The 25,492-nt window shown below is 42.0% G+C and overlaps 1 protein-coding gene across 3 annotated transcripts in view; it reads right to left on the bottom strand.

The window, feature by feature from the left end:
• The window catches only part of LOC105919475 (teneurin-3-like), a 457,194-nt gene that overhangs the window by 329,559 nt on the left and 102,143 nt on the right, over window positions 1-25,492 (bottom strand). For 2 of the 3 annotated variants that reach the window (XM_036136710.1, XM_036136709.1), the window contains one exon: window positions 9,766-9,888. In XM_036136710.1, the coding sequence (XP_035992603.1) occupies window positions 9,766-9,868 (103 nt within the window). In that variant the 5' untranslated portion in view covers window positions 9,869-9,888. The remainder of the gene's footprint in view (window positions 1-9,765; window positions 9,889-25,492) is intronic. The other variant, XM_036136711.1, reaches the window with a different exon arrangement.

The raw sequence follows: 25,492 nt of genomic DNA, 5'->3' as shown, positions 1-25,492 counted from the left end.
ACACAAAATATTACAATAGAAATATGAAAAGGAATAAGAGCAAAAGTCTCAACATGTGTTAAAAGCCAAGGAATAAAAATGTATCTTAAGGCGAGTTTTAAAAGTGGACAATAAAGGGGCACTTCTAATATGGAACAGCAGAATGTTCCATAACTTAGGAGTGACAACACTAAAAGCTCTGTCTCCCCTGAGCTTAAGTTTAGACTTGTGTAACTCCAGGAGCAGCTGGTCAGCTGACCTGAGGAAATGAACAGGAGAGTATAGGTGCAGCAGCTCAGAGACGTAGGATGGGGCAAGACTTTTAAAAACTAAACTTTTAAAAACAAATAAAATTATCTCCAAATTAACTCTAAAATGCACAGGCAGCCAGTGGACGGAAGCCAAAATAGGGCTGATGTGCTCCCTCTTCCCAACTCCAGTTAAAAGACGAGAAGCAGCGTTCTGGACCAACTGGAGACACTTGAGGGAGAACTGGCTGAGTCTGCTGTAGAGAGCATTACAGTAATCGAGTCAAAATGTAATAAAGGCATGAATTACTGTTTCGAAATGTTGTTTTAAGAGAATCGGCTTTATCTTTGCTAGTAGCCTAAAGTGACAAAAACTGGACTTGACCACTGCTCCATCCTGGTGATCTAGTTTAAGATCACTGTCTATTTAAAAGCCCAAGTTTGAAACGGTCTGCCTTACATAAGGTGCCAAGCGGTCCAAATCAACAGGAGATGGTTCAGAAGAGCTGCTGGGACAAAACTCCATCACCTCCAGTATAGAAAAGACATATGAAAAGACTACAAATAAGTGGACAGATTGAGAAAACAATGCAATTGTGCAATGAGTAGAGTGTAATTAATGCAGGAATAAATATTATCTGCATTGTTGCTTTTATTATGTACGTCTGAGGTGGAAGGGATGTAAAGGAACACACACACACACACACACACACACACACACACGTACATACATTTTCCACAGTGTGATGAGTGCAGAGAATGGAAATGCTGGAATAAATGAAAATTATATATAGTACAACATACATGAGGTAGGTGGATTAGGTATACAGTATACAATATGACAATATCAAAAGTAAAATTGAACAGCATGTTTTTGTTATCAGAGTCAGCTGTTCTTCTTGTGGGAAGAAACTGTTCCAGAGTCTTTTGGTTTTTGTGTACAGTGCTCTGTAGCACCTGCCAGAGGGGAGAAATTGGAACATTGTTGTGGCCAGGGTGATATGGATCCGCAGTGATGTTTCTTGCACATTTCCTTATTTTGCAAATTTACAGGTCCTGAAGTGAGGACAGGTTTGCGTCGACAATCTTTTCTGCAGTCCTGACTGTCTGTTGCAGTCTCCTTTTTGGTGGCATATCCAAACCAGACAGTAATGGATGAGCAGAGGACAGACTGGATGACTGACAGCTCCTTAGGCAGGTTGACCTCCCTGAGCTGGCACAGGAAACATCCTCTGCTTGGTCGTTTTCATTATTGTTACAGTGTTGAGCTCCCACTTTAGGTCCTGGGATATTGCAGTTCCCAGAAACTGAAGGTTTCCACAGCAGAAACAGAGCTATTGAGTATAGGGATGGTGGGCAGAGTGGTAGGCTCTTTCTTAAATCCATGATCAACTCCACAGTTTTCAGCCTGCTAGGCTCAAAGTTGATCTGGCTGCAACAAAGCACCACCAACTCAAACTCCCATTGCTAGTCCAATCATCATTCTTCCAAATGAGGCCGACTGTTGTGTCATCAGCAAACTTCATGGGTTTGACAGATGGGTTTCCTGAGGTGCAGTTATAGTGTAGAAGGAGAAGAGCAGTGGTGTGAGCACACATCCCTGGGGAGTGTGCCAGTGCTAATAATCAGGCTAGGCTGGGGAATGAAAAGTTCCTCAGCCTAGCCTACTGACTTCTGTTAGTCAGGAAGTTTGTGATCCACTGACAGGTGGAGGTTGGCATGGTGAGCTGTGTGAGTTTGGTGCTAAGGATAACTGGGGTTATTGTGTTAAACACCGAGCTGAAGTCCACAAACAGGATCCTTGCATATGTCCCTGGATTGTCAAGGTATTGATGGATGTAGTGGAGTTCCAAGTTGACTGAAGAATCAGGCACTGACCTGTTAGCTCTCTAGGCAAACTGCAGAGGGCAAACAAGGGTCTTATGATGTCCTCCAGATGGGCCAACATCAGTCCTTCAAAACAGTTAATCATTTCAGATGTAAGTGCAACAGATCTACAATGATTTTATTCAGAGAAGGAGGATTTTTGGGGGATCAGGATGATTGTAGAGTGTTTGAAGCAGCAGGGAACTTCACACCGCTTAAGTGATCTGTTGAAGATCTGTGTGAAAATGGGGGCTAATTGGTCAGATTTTCAGGCAGGATGGTAACACATCCTCAGTGCCTGGAGCCTTCCTTATGTTTTGCTTTTGGAAGAGCTGGCGCAAAGCCTCTTCACACATCATGGGCACATGTGATTGGGGGTGATCAGAGAGGAGCGTGGGAGTATTTTTTTTCTTCCTGCTTCTCGGTGAAGGCGGACACTTTTCTTTTCTCTCCTTTCCTCTTTCTTCCCCCTCTCCATCATCCGTTTCCCTGCCTGCTTCTATCAATCTTTTTGGAGCCCATTTTTACATATCCTCCAAATTGTAAGTCATGGATCTGGTAAGCTGAACTCTCAACGCAACTGATAAAATTTTGTCATTGGGAAGCCTGGGCTAACTAGATGAGCAGCTGACATCTTGCGAGAGCTGTGCGTACGTAAAATGGTGGTACACATATAGTATCAATCTGATCCACCCAGGTAAGAACAAGCCAATAATTGACCATTTAATGAAGTAAGGTTTAAATATTAACAATTGTCTCATATTTCGCAATACAACAAACTGGACGAAGCGACCTTAACCAGCCTTGAGAGCTACCTTGACGAGTGTTTCGACAGCATCGTAATGCGGAAGCTGAAAAATACCACAACCACTAACACACCATCATCGAGTTCAACCAGCACTGCTTCCACAATATCTTCAGACAGGAGCTACAGCGACGTCCTGGAATCCATAGGTAATAAGCTAACTAGCCTGGATGCCTGTCTCGCCTTGGTGGAAGTTCTACACAAGGAATTTCTAGCCCTGAGAGAGTCGCTGGAATACAGCCAGGGGCAGCTAGCTTCCGTCACAGCTGAGAATTAATCACTGAGGGAGGAAGTCAGGAAGCTCACCGATTGGTTGATTCAGCTCTCCAGTGAAAATAGGAAGATGAAGGAATCCATTCTGGACATTCAGTTTTGAAACATGAGAGATAACCTCGTCTTTGCCGCCATCCCGGAGCAGCAAGATGAGGATGCCAAGGGAACAATCCGTGATTTCCTCCCGCAGCAGCTGAAAATCCTGGCGGACGACGTAAAACACATCCCTTTCCACTGCATTCTCTGGCTCAGAGGTAAGAAGCCTGATAAAACACGACTTTGGCCGATTGTAGCTAAATTTGAGCATTACCAGCAAAAAGAGCAGGTCAGAAGTCAGGGCAGAGAGCTGAGAGGAACGGATTTCAGCACCGATGACCAGTTTCCAAAGGAAATCCTTGATCGAAGGCGAGTTCTATTCCCAATCAGGAAGAAGTGCATTGCTGAGGGTGTCAGGGCTACAGTTGTTGTAGATAAGCTTCATATTAATGGTCAGCCATTCAGTGATCAGAAGATCACTCTGTGGCTTTATTAGCTGCTCAACGGGTGAATTTAAAGCATGTGACACTTGTTAAAACAGAATACAACTGACACTGATACACTTTCAAGCTTCAGCTTCTCACTCACACCTATGATAAGTTTAAGGTTTATGACATGGAATTTGCATGGAGCTGGCACCAGAGAGAAAAAGTTGAAGATTTTTAACCAGATTAGAAGATTCAAGGCAGATGTTGTCTTATTGCAAGAAATTCATAAATCTTAATTCATCTGAGTTCCCTAATGTGTATGCTGCCTGCTATAACCCTAGACAAAGAGGAGTAGGAATTTTAATCCCCAAAATCGTTAGTTTTATGAAGCCTTTAATTAAATTTTCGTAAACCTGACCAAATTTTCTACTCAGCGTGTTCTGCATGTGGGTCAAGACTTGGTACCATGACACAATCAGTATAGAGATCTTTTGTTTGATCATATTAGTATTGAGACAGCATCTGCATCAGCATCAGATCGATCTCACTTAGTAGCGGTGGGGGGCTATAGAAAGCATGGTGGCTGATTCAGAGGGTGCCTGGGTCTTGGGGCTCTGGGGGTTGCCCGGAGTGGGGTGTCTGGTAGGTCTGGCTCAGTCTTCTCTGGGAGAAGCCAGAGTCTGATAGTGGTGATGTTTTCAGGCAGTTCAGTACAAGCACTTTGTGTGGTCATTGTAGTGAAATGTGCTATATAAATAAATTTGCCTTGCCTTGCCTTGGGGGCTCCTGTAGGCAGTGACGTTTCCCAAATCCTTTCAGCTGCAGCTTAGTAGCTGTTTTTATAGCTCTCGCTGTAGTTTTTCTTAAGCTCCTTTTGCACTAGCACTACTCGATTTCGCCCACCCTCACTATCCTGAGGAATCCTCTGGACCCTCAGTAGCGTGAGCAGAGGAATCCTCCATACGCTCAGTGATACGGGCTGAGACAACTTCCAGACCCTCAGTGACAGAATATGAGGCATCCGGCTGACCCCTAGTGGCAGGAACAGGGATGTGCAGTAGCTGTCTCTTTGTGGCAGGATCTGAGGCATCCAGCTGCCCCCTGAGTGGCAGGTTCTGGAGCATCCAGCTGACCCTCAGTGGATAAGTCTAAGGCATGCAGCTGACCTTCAATGGTAGGAAATGAGGCATGCAGCTATCAAATCAAGGTGACGTGGGTCAGCAGGATCAACAGCAAGATTAATATGACTCAAATTCTATGCAGCAGGATTCTGGAGAGAGTGAGACAATGGGCTACAATAGAGAGCCCTCAATGCAGCCTACCTGCTCAGGGTAGGGATTTATAAGCAGTTCCAGGCAGGCGTTCTATTGCAGCTCTGGGCAGGTGCTCTTTGACGCCACTTGGCAGGATCAGTGGAATAGTAGCAGATAGATTGTAGGGACAAGGTTTGTGGTCAGGAAACAGTCCAGAAAGCAGAAGCCAAATGAGGTCAAGGACAAAAGCAAGACAAGAAAGAAAAATCCAGGAAACACAGAACTTGGTCAGAAACTCACCAAGGCAGGCAAGGAAGACTGGACATCTACTCACTCTAGACTTTCAAATAATTTGGCAACAAGAAGCTGTGGGAAGCCAGTATATAAAGGCAGATGAACAGGTCTAGAGGGTTGGCCTAACTGAGTTGTTGGCAAAGGATCACAGGTGTTTGGAATAAACTAATTGATAAATCTGGCCTGCTGACAGACAGCAGGCCAGATTTATGAAACTGGGACCTTGAACAGCGTCTGTGCCCCAGACATGAACACATTTTAGTGCAAACTGTGTAGTTTAGCAAAAAAGGCACAATACCATGTGACGATTCTGGTTAATGCTGATAAGAGATAGTCATTTGCCACAGTAAAACAAGTCCATCCAGTGAGGAAGAAGACATTATTCCAAAAGTAACATAACAAGCCAGATCACAGTTTAGAAATCTACTCAGGCACAAACGCCTTACTTAATAAAACTAAAATTGAAGTGTTTGACCATAGTGACCACTGTATGTTTTCAAGCTTAAGACCACCATCCCAACTGTGAAGTATGGTGGTTACAGCATTATTTTGGGTTATGACTGATGCACTTGATGAAATAAAGAACATAATGAGGAAAGAACATTGGTTGAAAATCTTAAAATAACATCTTACAGCAACAATCCAAAAGCTAAAGCTCAGACACAGATGGGTCTTCCAAAGGGACAAGGACTCAGATTGTACTATCAAATTAGTAGCAAAGTCGCTCAAGAACAACAAAGTAAATATTCTAGAGTGTCCATAACAAAGTCCTGATAGAGACTTTGTAGGCAGAACTGAAAAAGTGTGCAAGTCAGCCAGTACACCTGACTCAGTTTTACCAGATCTGCCAGAAAGAATGAACCAAAATTCCCGCAAGCTATTGTTAAAAGATTATGCCAGAATACCTCAAAACATTTGACTCAAGTTATATACCGTATTTTCCGGACTATAAGTCACTCCGGAGTACAAGTTGCACCAGCCACAAAATGCATAATAAAGAAGGAAAAAACATATATAAGTCGCACTGGAGTATAAGTCACATTTTTGGGGGAAATTTATTTGATAATATACAACATCAAGAACAGACATGTCATCTTGAAAGGCAATTTTACATAAAAATAGAACGGGGGCAACAACAGGCTAAATAATTGTACCAGTGTTTCCCGCAGCGCTATCTTGGCGAAGCAACCGCCTCAAAAAACTCATGCTACCGCCTCGCCAACATTCCAAAAAAAAAAACCTAAGTCGATATGCCTCCTATTTTTAGTTGACGGTAACATGCTTTTTTTGTTGTTGCTTTCGCGCGTGCATATAGTGAAATAACAGGCGCTCCGCTCCGCCGGTCGTCTGAGCAAAGCTTGGCTTCGACACCAACCCAACCCACCCCCCCACCCACCCCCCGCTCGTCCGAGTAAAACATGTCTTCTTCCCCCCGCTCCGCACAAAGCTTGTCTTCTGTGTAATGATATACCGGTAAAAAGTGTAATAATTTCACACATAAGTCGCTCCAGAGTAGTCGCACCCCCGGCCACACTATGAAAAAAACTGCGACTTATAGTCCGGAAAATACGGTAGTTTAAAAAGATATTATATCAAATACTGAGGAAATGTTTGTGAGTTTTAGAAATTAACAAAGTAAAAAATACAATGTAAATGTAAATTATTTCTGCCAAATTCTTGCATTTGCAAAATAGAAATAATTTTAGTAATACAAATACATGTATGTATGTATGTATGTATGTATGTATGTATGTATGTATGTATGTATGTATGTATGTATGTATGTATGTATTTATTTATCATGGAAATATATAATCAGTATTTTATTAAGCAGTAAAAGTTACCTCAGTTGTAACTACTATTCTTAAACTTTGTGGCCTGGAGTGTACATAGTAAGGAATTTGCAGGGTCACTCACAGGCTATAAATTCACCCAACCTTCTTGTGGGATACCAGGGCAAGAAAGAGTCACATGATGTTTTATGGTTGGTAAGCTTCACGAAGGTTTATGGTTTAAAAGCTTTGCATTGTTATGGAATGTTTATCTTGATAGACTCCTAGAAACATCTGGCAAATGTATCAAGAAGCCAACTCATTTTTTGACACCATAATGCAGATCTGTTTTGTTTGTGGGGAGACAAGCACAGAAAGAAATGGGTGTGTATGCAGCCCTCCCAACACCATTCATTCACTTTCTTAGTGAGGGGCCCGGCTATTAGTAGATGCACCCCAGGGCGGTTCTTCAGACACGCACAATGCGGACTCCGTGTTCTACTACATGGGGCTTTAGGATAGAGTTGTAAGTAAATGTCTCCCCTTGGAATTCCAATTGTAGTTAAATATATGTATATTCCTAGTGTTTTGTCTCTGATAATTGTTTTCTTCCTTTGCTGCCGAATCTATGAACCGGGCCTTAGTGAATGAGACAGGAAGATCGAGAGCCCACCTTGTGATTTTGGTGCCATGACCCGGATTTGGTAGTAAGTGGAAGGAAGTTTTTGAATTGGGAACGAAGCAGGAAATCATCTCGCAGCATCACAGGGTCGACCCAAAAAAAGGGAAGGGGATTTTATTCGCCTAGTTCCTGGAATTAGACTTAGGCTAAATGAAGTGGTGCTATGGATGAAAAAACTCTTTCAAATATATCAGTGACAAAACCATGATGAATTAGAATGAGAGGATTGAATTGAGTCTCTCTGTGTTGCCCTGCGACAGACTGGCGACCTGTCCAGGGTATACCCCGCCTCTCGCCCAGTGAACGCTGGAGATAGGCACCAGCACCCCCCGCGACCCCATGAGGGAGAAGCGGTTTGGAAAATGGATGGATGGATGGATGGATTGAATTGAAGAGCAAGAGTCCAAGAGTCCAAACAAAGTTCAGGTGGACGACCTTGGAGGTAGCCCAGAACTGACCAAGTCTTCCGGAGGCTGGCGGTAGAACCTTGGAGGCCGGCTGTGGAGGTTGCTGGAAGCCTCTACTGAGGCACACTGAAGGTCGCTGGGAGCCTCCTCTGAGGCATGCTGAAGAATGCTGGGAGCCTCCTCTGAATGGTGGAGACCCTTGAGAAGCTCCAGCAGGACTCCAATGGAGAACCATGTTAAACACCTTGGACCTGTTGCTCTGGGATCCTCTGGGGCCAAGAAAGGAGCCTCGAACACCTGAGCCAACCCACCGCTCTCAGGTGCTGCAGCACAAGGCATGCCTGCTTGGACATCCTTGTTGGAGACCTCGGGAGGCTGCAGCTCGAGGGGAGGAGGGGGCGCGAGGGCCATCGTAGGCAAAGTCGGGCGCCTTGAAGCTGGCATGGGTTCAGTCGGGCTTCTCAGGGCCGGCGTGTGTGCAGTCAGGCGTCTCGGGGCCAGTGCAGGCTGCGTTGAGCAGCAGGAAGTAGGCGGGGAATTAGCTTCGGTGGCAACGAGGCGGAGGCACGCACATGGTGAAAATTAGACTTTACTAGAGGTAACTTACGGAATGCACAAGGAAACTAGGATACAACAAAGGCTCGGAAACAAGGTCTCAACACGAGCAAACAGGATTCACGACCGGCTCGGGAACAGGCTTCAAACAGGAGGAAAAACAAGACAACCCGACAATGGGGAAACAAACAGACAGAACTTAAATACAGCTGGGAATTTACATCAACAGGTGAGTCTGATCAACTAATTCGTCCACAGTTCGGGGATCCTGACACTATAAAATATAAGAAAAAACAACAAATAGGAAATGTAAATAAAAGTTTGTTCTGAGGATTGGCAACCTCAACTCCAGGCCGATGGGTGCTGGTGAAATAAGGCCCTGGAGGAGCGTTACCCCTGAGGAGCGGAACCCTCAAAAGAAGCAGAGAATAGGAACGATCAAGATACCCTAAAACATACTTAGGTTGAGACTAGGATAGCCAAGACGCTTAAATGATGAGGCAGTGAATAAAAGAGATTTAAAGGGATCCCAGGGAGACAATTTGGGTTGTTTCTCAGCCCCAGAATGGGTTTCCCGAGCACAGCAGTTAGTGAATGAGAGATTAAGAAAAGCAGAAAGTTCCGCTGAACGGAAAGGTCAAGAGGACCTTACTTGCGAGCAAGCTGTCTGTCTTAGATGTCGTTTTCATCATGTTTGTCCAACATATTGTCAGTAGCAGTGCATGTGGAACTATGTCAGTGGTTAAGAGCAGGGATTTTGACAGTGGGGGGAAAACCAATAAGGCATGAGACAGAGATGAGAGAACTTGCAGAAGCCTTGTTGTTGCCGGTGAGAGTTGCTGTGATCAAGTGCAGGGGACATGACAACAGTAATTCAGACAATGCATTAGGGAATCAGGCTGCAGACCAGGCTGCCAAAGCAGCCGCTGGATATGCACCTCAGACGATGATGGTGACTGTGGAAGAGGAGCTGAGAGAAGAATTGATTACAGTAAGGATAAAAGAGTTGCAGAGCAGAAACAGCCCCAAAGAAGAAAAATATGTGGAGGATTAGAGGAGTGTCAGAGCAGGAAGGGTGATATATATGTATGTATGTATGTATGTATGTATGTATGTATGTATGTATGTATGTATGTATGTAAGACTGCTGTTTTTGGGTTGTCTTACCAGTGTACTGTCCCTCCTTGTCTTTCCGGCTCTTGGTTAGTGAGCAGTATGGACGTCGCTCTTTCACTTCCATAATGATTCTGCTCGTTCCGCTGGCAAACATATAGGCATGCTGTAATACAACTACACAAATGCAGACAAAGGACAAGGAGAAAGAGAAGATGAAGATCAATTGTAGAGCTAAGCAAATAAAGAGAGTTGAGTTGTGTTGATGATGATTTCACAAACATATACTTTCAAACCTAGCCTCTTTAAAACAGTTACTGCTTTATAAGATAACATAACATGTAACAGCAGGACACAACTGCTAGTTGATGCAATGTAACCAGAAAGTTAGTGCATGAGCTAAATGAACAACCGATTGCATGAGTATTTTCATTTGTCATCCAAACACTGCATCTAGCGTATTAGCTTGAAGAGACTTTTTATGGAACAACAGCATGTTGTGAACAGTCTAGCGGTAGATGTATAGGGTTGAAGGCACAGGCAGTGTATGTAAAATATGGAGTAAAATTAATTCACTTCAATTTTAGTTATATAGCGCGTATTCGCAGCACATGTCATCTCAAGTCACTTTACAAAGTCAAATTGAATCAAATCATACAGATTGATCAAAAAATTTCCTATCTAAGAAAACCCAGCAGATGCATCTAGTCTTGACATTCACTCCTCATGAAAGAGCGTAGAGCCACAGTAGACAGTCTGCATTGTCAATGGCTTTTCAGCAATCCCTCATACTGATCATGTGTGAAGCGACAAGGGCAAGGAAAACTCCCCTTTAACAGAAAGGAAAACCTCCAACAGAACCAGATTCAGTGTGAACGGTCATCTGCCCCGACCGATTGGGGGTTAGATAAGACAGAGAAGAGACACAAAAAAAGCACAGAAGCACACATTGATCCAGGAATCCTTTCTATGTTAGAGGGTAATGGCAGATGATCTGCCTCCCCTGTAAGGTGTCACAGCTAACACAACACCAGACCAGGTGTACATACTATGAAGAGAAAAAAAAAACAGAACAAAAGGTTAAAAGTTTAAATAACATCAAATTACCCAAATTGGGGAACAGTAGGAGAAGTCAGCAGAGTGAGAAAAATAGACCCTGATGTCTTCCAGCAGCCTAAGCCTTTAGCAGTATAACTACAGAGATAACTCAGTATAACCTAAGCCACTCTAACTGTAAGCTTTGTCAAAAAGTAAAGTTTTAAGCCTAGTCTTAAAAGTAGACAGGGTGTCTGCCTCATGGACCAAAACTGGGAATTAGTTCCACAGGAGAGGAGCCTGATAGCTAAAGGATCTGCATCCCACTATACTTTTAGAGACTCTAGGAACCACCAGTCTGAGAGCGAAGTGCTCTGTTAGGAACATACATGGTAATAAAATCTTTGATATAGGATGGAGCTTGAATATTAAGGACTATGTACGCGAGAAGGAGAATTTTAAATTATATTTTTGATTTAACAGGAAGCTAAAAATGGAGAAACATCATCCCTCTTGCTTACTTTCAACAGAACTCTTGCTGCAGCATTTTGGATCAATTGAAGGCTTTGAACTGAATTTTGTAGACTTCCTGATAGTAAAGAACTACAATAGTCCAGCCTTAAAGTAAGAAATAAAAGGACTAGTTTTTCAGCATCACCCCTGGACAGAATATTTCTAATTCTGGCAATATTCTGGAGGTGAAAAAAAGGAAACTCTGGAAACCTGTTTTATATGGGATTTAAATGACATGTCCTGGTCAAAGAAAATAATGTTTTTTACTTTATTACCAGAGGGCAATGTAATGTAATCCAGATTAAGTGATTGATTAACACGTTTATTTTTTGAGGACTCTGGTTCAAAGATAACTACTTCTGTCTTGCCAGAACTTTAAAGCAAGAAATCTAATGTCATCCAGGTTTTGATGTCATCAAGATATCCCTATAGTCAAAGTGATTGATTCGATTCATCAGGATTGATGAATCGAATCAATCACACACACACACACACACACACACACACACACATATATATATATATATATATATATATATATATATATATATATATATATATATATATATATATATATATATATATATATATATATATATATATATATATTTATATATATATATACTTCACAATTATATTCCAATTTGTATAGAGCTATCAAATCAAATCCCAATAAAATACATTTAAGTTTTCATTTTTCAAATATAACAAAATGTGAATCAGTTCTAGGGATATGCATACTTTTGCTAGGTACTGTAATGGCAGCAAGGGCATGTGGGAATAAAGCTCTTCCGATGTACGGGTGACCCTAATAATTAATTTAGCACACTTATACATTACTAATCAGAGTAACGACATCTGTCTGGGAATACATGGATGTTTAATCCTGTATGTCAGTGTCTCCATTTCATCTGACCTACATGCCCTTGGAATGGAGGAGTAGGGGAGTAGATGGGGGAGGCACGAGGCTAACATGAAAAGAAGTGAGTAGTGAGTAAGGACACTAGTGCTGCAGAAAATGTATACTGCCAAAAGTTAACAAGTTTGATGAAATCCATGTATTAGCTGCTGATCTGCAAAGGGCTAGTTAATAACAGTTTGTCAGGCTGTGAGTAAGGGCCCTAATTGGGGGGGGGGGGGGGGTCCGATGAACTATTCAGAGAACGATAAAGTGCTCTAGATAGTTATTCTCCCAGAACTGTTTCAAATTGATTCTTATTAGGAAACATATACTTTTATTATGTTCATAGCAACATTGTATTTATAATGTTAACTTGCTTATTGCCAACTGCAGAGAAGGAAATCTGCCTCATTTACATGAATGCAGGCTTGTTAAGAAAATTATTTTTAAAGTATTAATATACCATATTTTCCAGACTATAGGTGGCACTTTTTTACATAGTTTGGCCGATTCTGCGCCTTCACCGCCCCGTCGGCATTGCAGATCATGACAAAGACAGCTGCTCAAAGGATCTGGTTTACAGCTTCGCTGATGCACGTGACCTTTATGTTACTCTTAAACATCTGTGTCGTACTGTTAGCTCAGCATATAGCACACTCACAGTCTATTTTAGACGTAATTTTGACAATTAATGTCATGAATATCATTTCTGTAAGAAATGATATTCATGACCTGTGTAATGCACTGTGCAATGCACTATTTACTTGATCATCTACCTTATGCCAAATTGCCCGCAAACGATTATTCACAACTAAAATATGTTCTTTGTTAAACTGTTATTTTTGAATTTTTTAAAGAAATTACCAACATGTGAAGCTTAGTCAGCCCACCATGACTCACCAAGCAAAGTAGTCACAGGCCTGGGTGACTTCTATAGGGGATATCTGGCTTTGTGAATCGAAGTAATGATGTAGAGAGGATGCATAGCTTGAGTCGCCAGGCAGCTGCAGGATTTATAAACATAAACAAGATATTGGAATCGCTTCTGATGAGAAGATTCATCCATCCATCCAGGGTGCGATTTGCTGGGGGGGATGGGGGGTATTTTCCCCCCCTCTGGTTGTGACGTCCCCCCCTCTGGTCATTCGTGTTTTATCCCTGGGGGGGATACATTCCTCCCCCTTCTCATCTGAATAAGTAATATTATCAGGGGTTTAATGTTCTCCGTCGCTGTGAGGGACTTTTGTCATTTGGAAAATGAGCGCAAAATGTTCCGTGTAGATTTTTTATTCAAGATTTTAAACAGAAGCTGCGCTTAACCAATGAAATCTGGCAGAGCTAGGACATTAGCCAATCAGAAGGAGAGTAGGGCGGGTCTTTGCAAAGTGGAAATCTACCAGTCTGAGGTTTATCGGTGTTCAATCATTTTAACTTTTAAAAGAAAATCTCAAACTGACCACAGATGCATGAACGAAAGTAGCGTTAGTCAAAGGTTTTCTTTTCGATTTAAGTAAACCAGCACGTCAGAAAGTTCAGTGCATAAAACAGCTGACAACAACTTCCCTCGGTAAGTGTGTCTGTTGCTGTTATGTTTTATATAAAACTGAAAGAGTAACGCTGTAGCTCGGCTAATTTAGCATGACGCGCTTTTTTTTTTAAGAAGAAGAAGGAGGGTCAGAATGTGAAACGATGTCCCGGTTTGACTGGGTCTGATTCGGAAAAGTAAAAAAAAAATCATAAATATTATTTCACCTGCGCTTTTCTGTAACAAAGAAGGTCGTGGAGGGGCTGTTGACCATCTCCAGCAGTCAATGAGCGAGAGGTGGGGACACAGAGTATATGGGATTGATTTATATTGAATGTTACAGTAGAGTAAATGTACAGGTGTGAAGAAGATGATGTAATGATGCAAGCTGCTGTCTTTTGAATTAGCTGCAGTTTATGGAGGGTTTTGAAATTGTAAAGTGGAAAGGTGAGTGGACTGTGGACCAGTTTGGCAAAAGTGCGAAGGAAGAACTTGCTTGATGCTGCAAATATGAAAGTTAACCAGGTGATGTTATTGTCATGATTTGGGTTTTTTATTATTTGCTTATGTTCTGTTTGGTCTTTATGGTGATTTTGGTTCTGGATTAGTTTAAGTTCTGTTTTGGTTTAGTGATTCTTTTATGTAATCAATTCTGTCCTAGGTTTAGGTTTTGGTAAATGGAATAGTTTGGGTTTTAATCTGGTTTGATCTTGTACTTATTAATTTACATTATCAGTTTCTTCTGGCCTGCTCTGATCACTTCTGTCACCAGCCTTTATTCAGTTCACCTGCCAGCATTCTTTTGTCTTCCTGTCACTCTCTTCACCATCACCATCCAATCAACTTCAGTTTACTTCCAGCCATTTTGCCCCCCCTGATCAGCTCCACCCATTCTGTTCACCAGTTTTACTCTGTTCACCTGCTCACTCCCCTACTTATATCTGCCTCTGTCTTCTGCACTCGGCCAGATCAATCTGTCACGAATCAGAGACAGAGGACCCAGTATTCAGCCAGACAAGAGAGGTTTTAAGCAAAAAACGGGATTTAATAATAAAACAGGGACAGGCAGACTCAGCGTTTTATTTCTGATAGCCCTGTTGATACTTACCTTGATTCAAGAGCTTTCAGATTACGAGTGGATTGATGTATAAATATGGACTACAACCAGTAAGACTGATGCAAACTCAACATTTGTTTCAGCTCATTATCTGCCGAGTTTTTCAGGCCTAAGGAGCAAGCAAATTGGTAGCTCGTATGCATTTTTTGTTGAGGTTTAATTGTTGTTGTTTCTGTGATGTAAAACCCACGGGTCACATACATCCATATTGGCCCTGTTATGCCTTAGTTTTGTGTTTTATATTGAACAGTCCATTTTAAACACTGTGTACAGGAACATAGTGTAAGTCAAGTTCTGTGAAATATTTTTGTTGGTAGTTTAATGTTTTTGGGAAAGTGATGTAGCTATGCAAACACAGTACCAACACACATACATGCAGGAAGGTAGAAAAAGCATTCTTTGTTTTTCATTATTCATGTTACATTTATCATAAAGTCCTAGAAATCATCATTAGTTTTTCAGATGAGAGGTGCTTAGAGCATAAACCTTGAAGCTTTTTCTACCAATATCAGACTACAACACTCTCCCTCAAAACACAGACACATCGACACGTACAGACCATTGAAATTGAATGAGCAGAATCTGCAAATCAGAGCATTTCTGGGTGGATCATCTTTCCATAGCAACAGCTGTACACGTTCAACTGATGTTACCACATCTGCAGAAGAATATTTATGTTGGCTAAGTTAATGTAAGCCTTATGCCCACTTAGATAACAAGCCTTCGGTGAGTTTTGTCCAGCATTCTCTTTTTGACTGACCTGTAGATATTACCCTGATTGCCTTTTTGACTTCTGAGCCAGCCTGAACCCTGAACCTGTTTTTCCTGCCCTGTACGATTGCTTACCTGTTTCTCTGACCTGGACCTGCCTTGGGATATTCTGAGTTTGCCTTATCCTTGTCTGTACTTCTGCCTTTTTGGATTGCCATTTTGTGTACCGGAGTTTGGACTGCCATTTTGACCATTGAGCCTGCTTTTTCCTGTATTGCTTGTTTGAGAGCAATAAAACATCTGAACCGAAAATCTCTGCTTGTCTGGCTGAATACCGGGTCCCTCTGTCTCTGGTTCGTGACAGTTATGGATGTGGAAAGTGAAGGAGATTATGCAGAGGGCTGTCCTTGATGGTGCAAAGGCTCTGGAGCTGGAAGGTGGGAGAGATACAGAAATTGTCAATGGAAATGTCAGATTTGGTTAAAGTGGACTTGTTACAATAAGCAAATGAGGTTACTAAGGTGGCATGACGTCCACGGCCCGGGAATATATGGGCTGACTAGAAAATGTTTTCAGTCAAATTGATTGTTTTTGCTTTAACCCCTGAATGTGGTGGATTTTTTAAATTGATATTAATACATGTCTTGTGTCCTTCACATTTGTAAATTAATTTTGTTGTTTGTATTTAAAGAGTATTATTACATTTTCTGCTCAAAGCGGTTAAAGTAAACTAATACCCACTCCTGAGTCCCGACAGTAGATGGCGCAAGTTTAAAAACAAAAGTCTAACCTACTGGATCTAGCTAGCTACCTGAAAGAGCACCTGCTAGCTAACCATTATTAATAAAACTTTGATTCATTAATACAACTTTTGAAATTATCCCTCCCTCTGGTTTTTTTGCAAATCGCACACTGCATCCATCCATTTTCAAACACATCTATCCCTTGTGGGGTCTCGAGGGGTGCTGGTGCCTATCTCCAGCTGTCAATGGGTGAGAGGCGGGGTACACCCTGGACAGGTCACCAGTCTATCGCAGGGCAACACAGAGACAAAAAGGACAAACAACCATTCTCGCACACACTCAAACCTAAGGAGAATTTAGAGAGGCCAGTTAACCTGACAGTCATGTTTTTTGGACTGTGGGAGGAAGCCGGAGTACCTGGAGAGAACCCACGCATGCAAAGGGAGAACATATAAACTCCATGCTGAAAGACCCAGGGACCCAGGAAAGATTATGAAGATTAAATATATTTAAATCTGAAACATTTGCTTCACTATTATTTTGATGAAAAAAAGAGTAAAAGGAGATTTACAACACAGATTTTATGGTCAGTGCCAACATCAATACTGCATGTCACCCTCTGTCATCCTGAACATTCGTAAACAGCTAGCAATGTAGGATGTTGCAGTCTCCCATTGGAGTTTTATGAACAACCAGTGGGAGCGCAAAGCCATCTATTCTTCACAGGTTTGTTTTCTGAAAAAGGCTTCAGTTGTGAAATAGGCCAAGTGTGAAGCAGTAGGGATGTAGATCAGCTCCTCAAAGTCCAAGGCCATTATTCTTGATTAGAAAAACATGGCTTGCCCACTCAGGTTGGGTTAGGTTAGGTTAGTTTCCCCCTCAAGGGGAGGAGTTTAAGTATTTTGGGGTTTTGTTCTAACCTGACTCCGCCACATGTATTTCGCTCCGCCTAGCTTCACTCACATACATCTGGGACACCGCCCATTGAAAGTGATTTCTCCAACCAATTTTATGGTCTGGCCAATCAGAACGTAGGGCTGGAGTTTCATAGATGTGACGTAGTGGAGACGCGACCATGATGTGAGACTGTTTTGATAGCAATGGCAGCTCGTTGAGGAAGCAAGCGTTAACATTGATGCTGCTATTTCTTCAGTGTTGTCCAATCTACCTAATATTGTTTCATTAAAAGAACATCAGAGAACGGCTCTGAAGGCTTTTGTTGGTGGAAACGATGTTTTCGCCTTTCTCCCGACTGCATTTGGCAAGTTTTGTTTTCCGGGGCGCGTCCACGGCGGACGCGGACGCGCCCCGGAGCACAAACCATGTTAGGAGGCCTTTAATCCTCGACGCGGTTGGCCCGGGATCGACTCCGACCCGCGGCGCTTTGCCGCCTGTCTTTCCCCTCTTCCCTTTTTTTTTCCTGCGTCGCTCTCATCAGCGTCACGGGTTAGCTTCGGTGTGAGTGGTTGAAATAGCACGTCGATAAAGATGACAGACAAGTGGCTTATCCAATCATATGCAAGGATTTTTGATAAGGCCCAGCCTTCAATAAAGGCAATTCCTATGGAGAGGTCCCAGATGTATGTGAGTGAAGCTAGGCAGAACGAAATACATCTGGCGGAGTCAGGTTAGTTTTGTTCATGAGTGGGGGAAGAATAGAGCGGGAGATCGATAGATGGATATGTGTGGCTGCCGCAGTACTGTGTACACTGCATCAATCCGTGGTTGTGAAGACACCTGAGCTACAAGGCAAAGTTCTTGATTTACCAATCGGTTTACATTCCTTCCCTCACCTAAAGTCACGAAATCTGGGTCATGACTGAAATAGCGAGGCCTTGGATACAAGCAGCTAAAATAAGCTTCTTAAGCAGGGTGGCTATGCAAACCCTTAAAGACAGGGTGAGGAGCGCAAAGGAGTTTTCTGTTTTGCCTCTCTTCAAAGATGGTCGCGTTTTCTCCTCTCCAGCTCCTTGTTCACCCGCCCTCCCCTCTTCTGCTTCGTTTTTGTCTTTTTGTGCCCTTTCTTCATAGCAACTGAAGCTCAGGAAATTATGGATCTCGTCAGCTGGTCTCTCAATGCTATTGATCAAATTTTTGCAACTGGAAAGCAGAGAACAGGGGAGGGTGTGTGTCCCGATGGTACTTTTTTCGCGGGATACATCTTGGATCCGTGGGGGAAATGGTCCACGGTGTGCCTCTCCATATTGTCAGTCCAGGATTTGGAAGATATATACATGTTTGAATTCATGATACTTGGTTTTCTTCTTTTTGGATTCGGAGGATATCTGATATATCAGCAACTTCAAAGATTGCTGGCGGCAAATATGGCCTTGATCAGTCTGCCAGCAGCTTACGACGTGATCACTAAGGCGGTGAATGAACAGAACAGTAGGCTGACTGAGCTGAGCAGTAGAGTGGCTGCGGTGGCTGAACTTAAAGGCTAGATGGGATAAAATCTGGACGTGAAACGCGGAAAAGCACAACTAATTTGGAATATTGGATCCGTGGAGCCAGCGAAGATGACTAGACTTTTAAAGCTGACAGAAAAAGTTGGTTCAGCTTGTTCTCATAACAAATTGTGTATTTTTAATTAGGCTCTCCCACTATCTAATAACTCCCTCGGGAGACGTTGCAGGCATGTCCCACCGGAAGGAGAGCGAGGTGGCAGCCCAGGACATGCTGGAAAGACTACCTCTCCCAGCTGGCCTGGGAATGTCTGAGGCTTCCCCCAGAAGAGCTGGAGGAGGAGTCTGAGGAGAAGGAAGTCTTGGCGTCTTTCCTGAGTTTGCTGCTCCCACGACCCAGTGATTAGCAGAAGATGACAAGTACGGTTACGAGTTAAAGTTCGACTGTAGGTATGAATAGCGGCTGTTGTCCATAAACGTCTTTGTAGCCACTTTGGTGGCATGATTAGGGTTGTTGCTCATTTGTTTATGAAGTTGTTTCTAGATGAAAGTGCAGACTGGTAGGTACCAGAATGAGGTGAAATATTTAATAAAACCAAAACTTACAGAGCAACGTGGCACAGAGGTTAGGGAGTTTGTCCTGCAATTGGCAGGTTGCTGGTTCGATCCCCCGCACTGACTGTCTCTGTCGTTGTGTCCTTGGGCAAGACACTTCACCCGCATTGCCTGCTGGCGGTGGTCAGAGGGCCCGGTGGCGCTGGTGCATGGCAGCCTCGCCTCTGTCAGTCTGCCCCAGGGCAGCTGTAGCTACTAACATAGCTCACCACCGTCAGGGTGTGAATTTGTGTGTGTATGGGTGAATGACTGAACTGTAGTGTGAAGTGCTTTGGAGGTTGTCAAGACTAGTTAAAGCGCTGTACAAGTCATTTACCATTTTTAGCAGGCAAAGGAGCATGAGACATTCAACAAGGGCAAACCAAGGACTTGGGCAGGCGAAGCATGAACAGGGACATAAATTCCAGCAAAGAAACCATGGACCAATAGGGGCTTGTTGGCGAGTGGCATGAGGGATGATGAGCAGACACAGATGAGCTGAAAGAGCTCAGGGAAAGTGGATGAGGAAGCCTTATAACATAAATGGAACTTATAGACAATACTGGAAAACCCAAATATACAAGAGTCCTCAACTTTGGACACATTGTGTCCAAATTTACACTTCTTGCAAGTCGTCCTGTGATGATCTTTCAAAGTTTCCACATGTTGTTCTTTCCTCATTGTTTCATTAATTTTATGAGGTGCACCAGTCCCTCCTGCATGAAAACACTCACACATGATGCTGCCATGCCCATGTTTCACAGTGGGATGATGCTCTAAAGCCTGCAAGCTTCCTTTTTTCATCTTTCACATGTAACTATGGTCACTATGACATACACTACTGTTCAAAAGTTTGGGGTCACCCAAACAATTTTGTGTTTTCCATGAAAAGTCACACTTATTCACCACCATATGTTGTGAAAATGAATAGTAAATAGAGTCAAGACATTGACAAGGTTAGAAATAATGATTTGTTTTTTAAATAACATTTTTTTACATCAAACTTTGCATTTGTCAAATAATCCTCCATTTGCAGCAATTACAGCATTGCAGACCTTTGGCATTCTAGCTGTTAATGTGTTGAAGTAATCTGGAGAAATTGCACCCCACGCTTCCAGAAGCATCTCCCACAAGTTTTATTGGTTAGATGGGCACTTCTTGCGTACCATACAGTCAAGCTGCTCCCACAACAGCTCAATGGGGTTCACATCTGGTGACCGCGCTGGCCACTCCATTACCGATAGAATACCAGCTGCCTGCTTCTGCTCTAAATAGTTCTTGCACAATTTAGAGGTTTGTTTAGGGTCATTGTCCTGTTGTAGAATGAAATTGGCTTCAATCAAGCGCTGTCCACTGGGTATTGCATGGTGTTGCAAAATGGAGTGATAGCCTTCCTTATTCAGAATCCCTTTTACCCTGTACAAATCTCCCACCTTACCAGCACCAAAGCAACCCCAGACCATCACAGTACCTCCACCATGCTTAACACATGGCGTCAGGCATTCTTCCAGCATCTTTTCATTTGTTCTGCGTCTCACAAGCGCTCTTCTTTGTGATCCAAACACCTCAAACTTGGATTCATCCATCCACAACACTTTTTTCCAGTCTTCCTCCGTCCAATGTCTGTGTTCTTTTGCCCATCTTAATCTTTTTCTTTTATTGGCAAGCCTCAGATATGGCTTTTTCTTTGCCACTCTGCCCTGAAGCCCAGAATCCCACAGCCGCCTCTTCACTGTAGATGTTGACACTGGTGTTTTGTGGGTACTATTTAATGAAGATGCCAGTTGAGGACCTGTGAGGCGTCTGTTTCTCAAACTAGAAACTCTAATGTACTTATCTTCTTGCTCAGTTGTGCAACGCAACCTCCCACTTCTTTTTCTACTCTAGTTAGAGCCTGTTTGTGCTGTCCTCTGAAGGGAGTAGTATACACCGTTGTAGGAAATCTTCAATTTCTTAGCAATTTCTCGCGTGGAATAGCCTTCATTTCTAAGAACAAGAATAGACTGTCGGGTTTCAGATGAAAGTTCTCTGTTTCTGGCCAGTTTGAGTGTTTAATTGACACCACAAATGTGATGCTCATGAAACTCAATCTGCTCAAAGGAAGGTCAGTTTTGTAGCTTCTGTAACGAGCTAAACTGTTTTCAGATGTGTGAACATGATTGCACAAGGGTTTTCTAATCATCAGTTAGCCTTCTGAGCCAATGAGCAAACACATTGTACCATTAGAACACTGGTGTGATAGTTGCTGGAAATGAGCCTCTATACACCTATGTAGATATTGCACCAAAAACTAGAAATTTGCAGCTAGAATAGTCATTTACCACATTAGCAACGTATAGAGTGTATTTCTTTAAAGTCAAGACTAGTTTAAAGTTATCTTCATTGAAAAGTACAGTGCTTTTACTTAAAAAAATAAGGACATTTCAATGTGACCCCAAACTTTTTAACGGTAGTGTATCTCAGTTTTACTTTCATCAGACCAAAGGACATGTCTCCAAGAATTTAATAGAGAAAAACACCCAACACTAAATTTGAGATTTAACCTCTTATAAAAGAAGAGACATCATGATATCAACATTTTATGACTTTTAAAAAGTCATACAAATTTAACATTTGAAGTGTTATGACTATGCAAACAAAGTCCATCGTGGAATTTGCATCTTTTAGTTTATATACTTGCTGATTTTGATGAAATTTGCTGTTGAATATTGTGAATTTGATGCCCAACCCCAAACACGAGAGACAACCTGTATGAGAAAAAATAAAATAAAGGAGATCTGTTTTCTTAGGTTGAGAACAATATTAAAAGAACCTGATCAGACTTCTTATGAACCCAAGCTGTTCACCACAAAATACTCCTACAATTAATGATAAATTAATTGTAGGAGTATTTGTAATGAGTAATTGTAGGAGCTCGTCTTTTAACGGGGACCAGAAAACATCAACACATTACACCAATGCTTGTGTTTCTGCACTGGCTCTCTGTTTATTTTAGAATTGAGTTTGTGCTTAGAGCCTTGAATCGGATGGCTCCTCAATATGTCATCGATCTTCTCCAGATTTATTCTCCGGCACGTGCTCTGAGGTCAAAGGGCCATCTTCAGTTAATAGTGCCTCAGACGAGGCTTAAAACCAGAGGGGACAGAGCCTTTTCTGTAGTTGGCCCCAGACTTTGGAATACTTTGCACCTCCATATACAGTAAGTCTCGTTTTAAGACCCACTTTTATTCTTTGGCCTTTGACACTGCGTAGTTGTGTGGTCCTCTTTGTCCTTTTTAGTTTATTTATTTATTTTTGTTATGTACAGTACATTGGAAACTTTTTCTGTTGTTAGATGTGCTATATAAATAAAGTGGATTGGATTGGATTGGATAATAACTGGTAACAGAAGTAAGTACACCTGTAAGTGAAAATGTATAAATTGTGCCCAATTTGCCATTTTCCCTCGCCAGTGTAATGTGATTCAGTTTTACATCAGGATTGAAAAGGGATCAGCTGTGTTAAATTTCGTGTTATTGCTCTCACAGTCTTTCAGACTGGTCATTGGAAGGTTAACATGGGACCTTATGGCAAAAAATTCTGCAAATCTAAAAAAAAAAATACATAAAGATGGCTTACGCTATGAAAACATTGCCAACCCTATCAAACTGAGCTGCAGCCTGGTGGCCAAGACCATACAGACATTTAACAGGGCAGGGGACACTCAGAAAGGGCCTCGATCAAAGAAGTTGAGTGCATGTGCTTAGTGTCATATCCAGAGGCTTCTTTTGAAAATAAGACTAAGAATAAGAGTGCTGCCAGAATTGCTGCAGAGGTTGAACCGGCTCTGTCAGCTTGTCATTGCTCAGACCAAATGCAGCACACTGCATCAAATTGGTCAACATGGTTGTTGAGGGAAGCCTCCTCAAGAAAGCCTGCAGACAGTTCGCTAAAGACAAGCAGACTACATAGACAGATTACTGGAACCATGTTCTGTGGTCCTTAATGGGGAGGGGGTTGACCCGCAACGATGACGGGGCAGCAGGAGGCACTCTGAGCTTCTCTACTACGTCTTGACAGCAACAGGAACAGGTAAATAGTTATTGCTGCGTCCATACGTGCAAGCCTCCTTCATAACAAACTAAAATCAGGGACATTTTGGGGACAGCTTTTGCAAGAGACAGGTTGTCCAAAATAGAGACTGTCCCCAGAAATTGGGGACATCTGGTCAGTAAGCTACACACAAGTAGAAAGTTGTCACCAGATGATTACTAATTATTTCATGAAGTCAGATTTCCTGCTAAGACCTGTCATCTGATACAGTCTCAGATGTCAATTTCTGATAGTCAGTAGGAGAGTAGTCTCCTAGAGCCCACCCTTAAAAGAGCCTCAGGGACTACTTATGTACACTTGTTTACAGTATCTGTGTAAAGAACCTTTTGGCATCAATTGTACCCTATGCTTCAATGGAACCATCCGCTAACACAGAGATACCAAATCATATTGGCACACACAGGCAGACTAAGAGCAATGAGCATATGATGAGCAAGAACATTTGAGATTGTAATTTGAGTAAGGCAGAAAACCAGGTCTGCATTCTAATAGGATCTAAAGTCTTCTCCAGGCATGTACTGGTTTGTACCTCAATCATTACCAAGGTTTTAAACCTGTATAATTTTTACACCATACCTTGAATAAAGTCCTTTGGATGGCAGATAAAGTATTACCCTAATGCCAAATTTCTTCAGCTGATTGGCGCAAAAAGCACAGCAGCACTTGAACTTCTCCACCTGCTATTGTGCACTGCCAGTAAGCTGGCTAACATTAGTCTGACTAGCAAAGAGCAGACAAATTGAGAGGCAACCTACTGCAGTTGGAGCTCGGAATGGTTCCAGCATGGATTTTTTACAATCCATGCTGTAAGCTCATACCGGATGTTTTGGACATTGCAATATGCGGAGACCGAAAGAAAAGTAAGGAAACCTAAAACTAAAGTCAGTACATTTAATATGACTTCATTAACTTTCTGTTGGGACCAACTTCCAGTTGGGATCGACTTCTGGTTGGAACTGACTTCCAGCGGTTTGGACTGACTTCCGGCAATTTTGAGAGTGATTTTATTATTTTATATTATTTTTATCTTTTCATTGAAGTCGGGAATAACATGAATCACAGTCAGGCAATCAGACAAATAAACATTTGGGGAGCAAATAGATTTTGTTAGACTTCCAGTGTGTTCTTCCAAATGGACCTGTAGTAGGGTGTGACTGCAGTAAGGTACTCTTGGACAAATTTTGACATTTAGTGACATTTGCTATAATTTAAAAAATGCAGGATCTACACAAGCAGATAGTTCTTACAGTTACTACGCTAATATCAGCTTGTTAAATCATGCAACTCTCTAACGAGGTGGAAATAATATTCTACAAATATCATGTTTGCCTGAAAACACCCACATTTATAGAAAGTTTTTCTACTTTTCTTGTCTATTGTGCACATACAAATAAGTTCTAAAAAACTTTGGACTTTTTAATAAAACATCTGGGCAAATATTTGTGTACAGCAGCACACAAACACCTGCACTTCCAAAACAATCTTTTGCATTCATATTTTACACGTATGGACAGCATACTTTTTTTCTTTACATTCTACTCAAAGAATGTAGTGCTCTTTCTTTAAAGTCTGACAGACCAAACCAAGTGAGACTTTGGGCCTAGGTTTGAACTGCTGAACTTTGAATTTTCTGGATGAAAAACAGTCAGAGTAGGGCTGAGAACAGCAGCTGTAGAGGTTGTTTCGAAAGAAAACACTTCAGATATCATGACTTTTCAGGCTAGCAAGAGCTAAATAAAAATAACATATTATAAACTTGCCCTGCAAAACCAAAATACTTGTAAAATAAAACTCAAAAACATTACTAGTTTCTGCTGGATGGAAACTGGTAATGTATTCAGATGCATTTCCATGATTCTAGGTGAATTGTCATCAAATCAGATATTTTGCATCAGATAATAAAAAAAATATTTATCACACCAGGATGAGCCCAGTTAATGCAGAAAGGATTGTCAATACAGAAAGGGATAAACCATGAAAGAATGGTTTGTTTAGAAAAACAAGCTTTTCACACCAACCTGGTCCTATTTGTAAAAGTAATTATTCACTAAAGCTTATGACTGGTTCTGCCACATTTGGCTTTAACAGGTCTTTGTGGTGATGAGTGTTTTACATCAATAATGAGGAATTTTGGACTGCGCTCTA

This window comes from Fundulus heteroclitus, chromosome 5 (genome assembly GCF_011125445.2).
Source record: "Fundulus heteroclitus isolate FHET01 chromosome 5, MU-UCD_Fhet_4.1, whole genome shotgun sequence".
Lineage (NCBI taxonomy): Eukaryota > Metazoa > Chordata > Actinopteri > Cyprinodontiformes > Fundulidae > Fundulus > Fundulus heteroclitus.
This window is presented reverse-complemented; position numbering and strand designations above follow the sequence as displayed.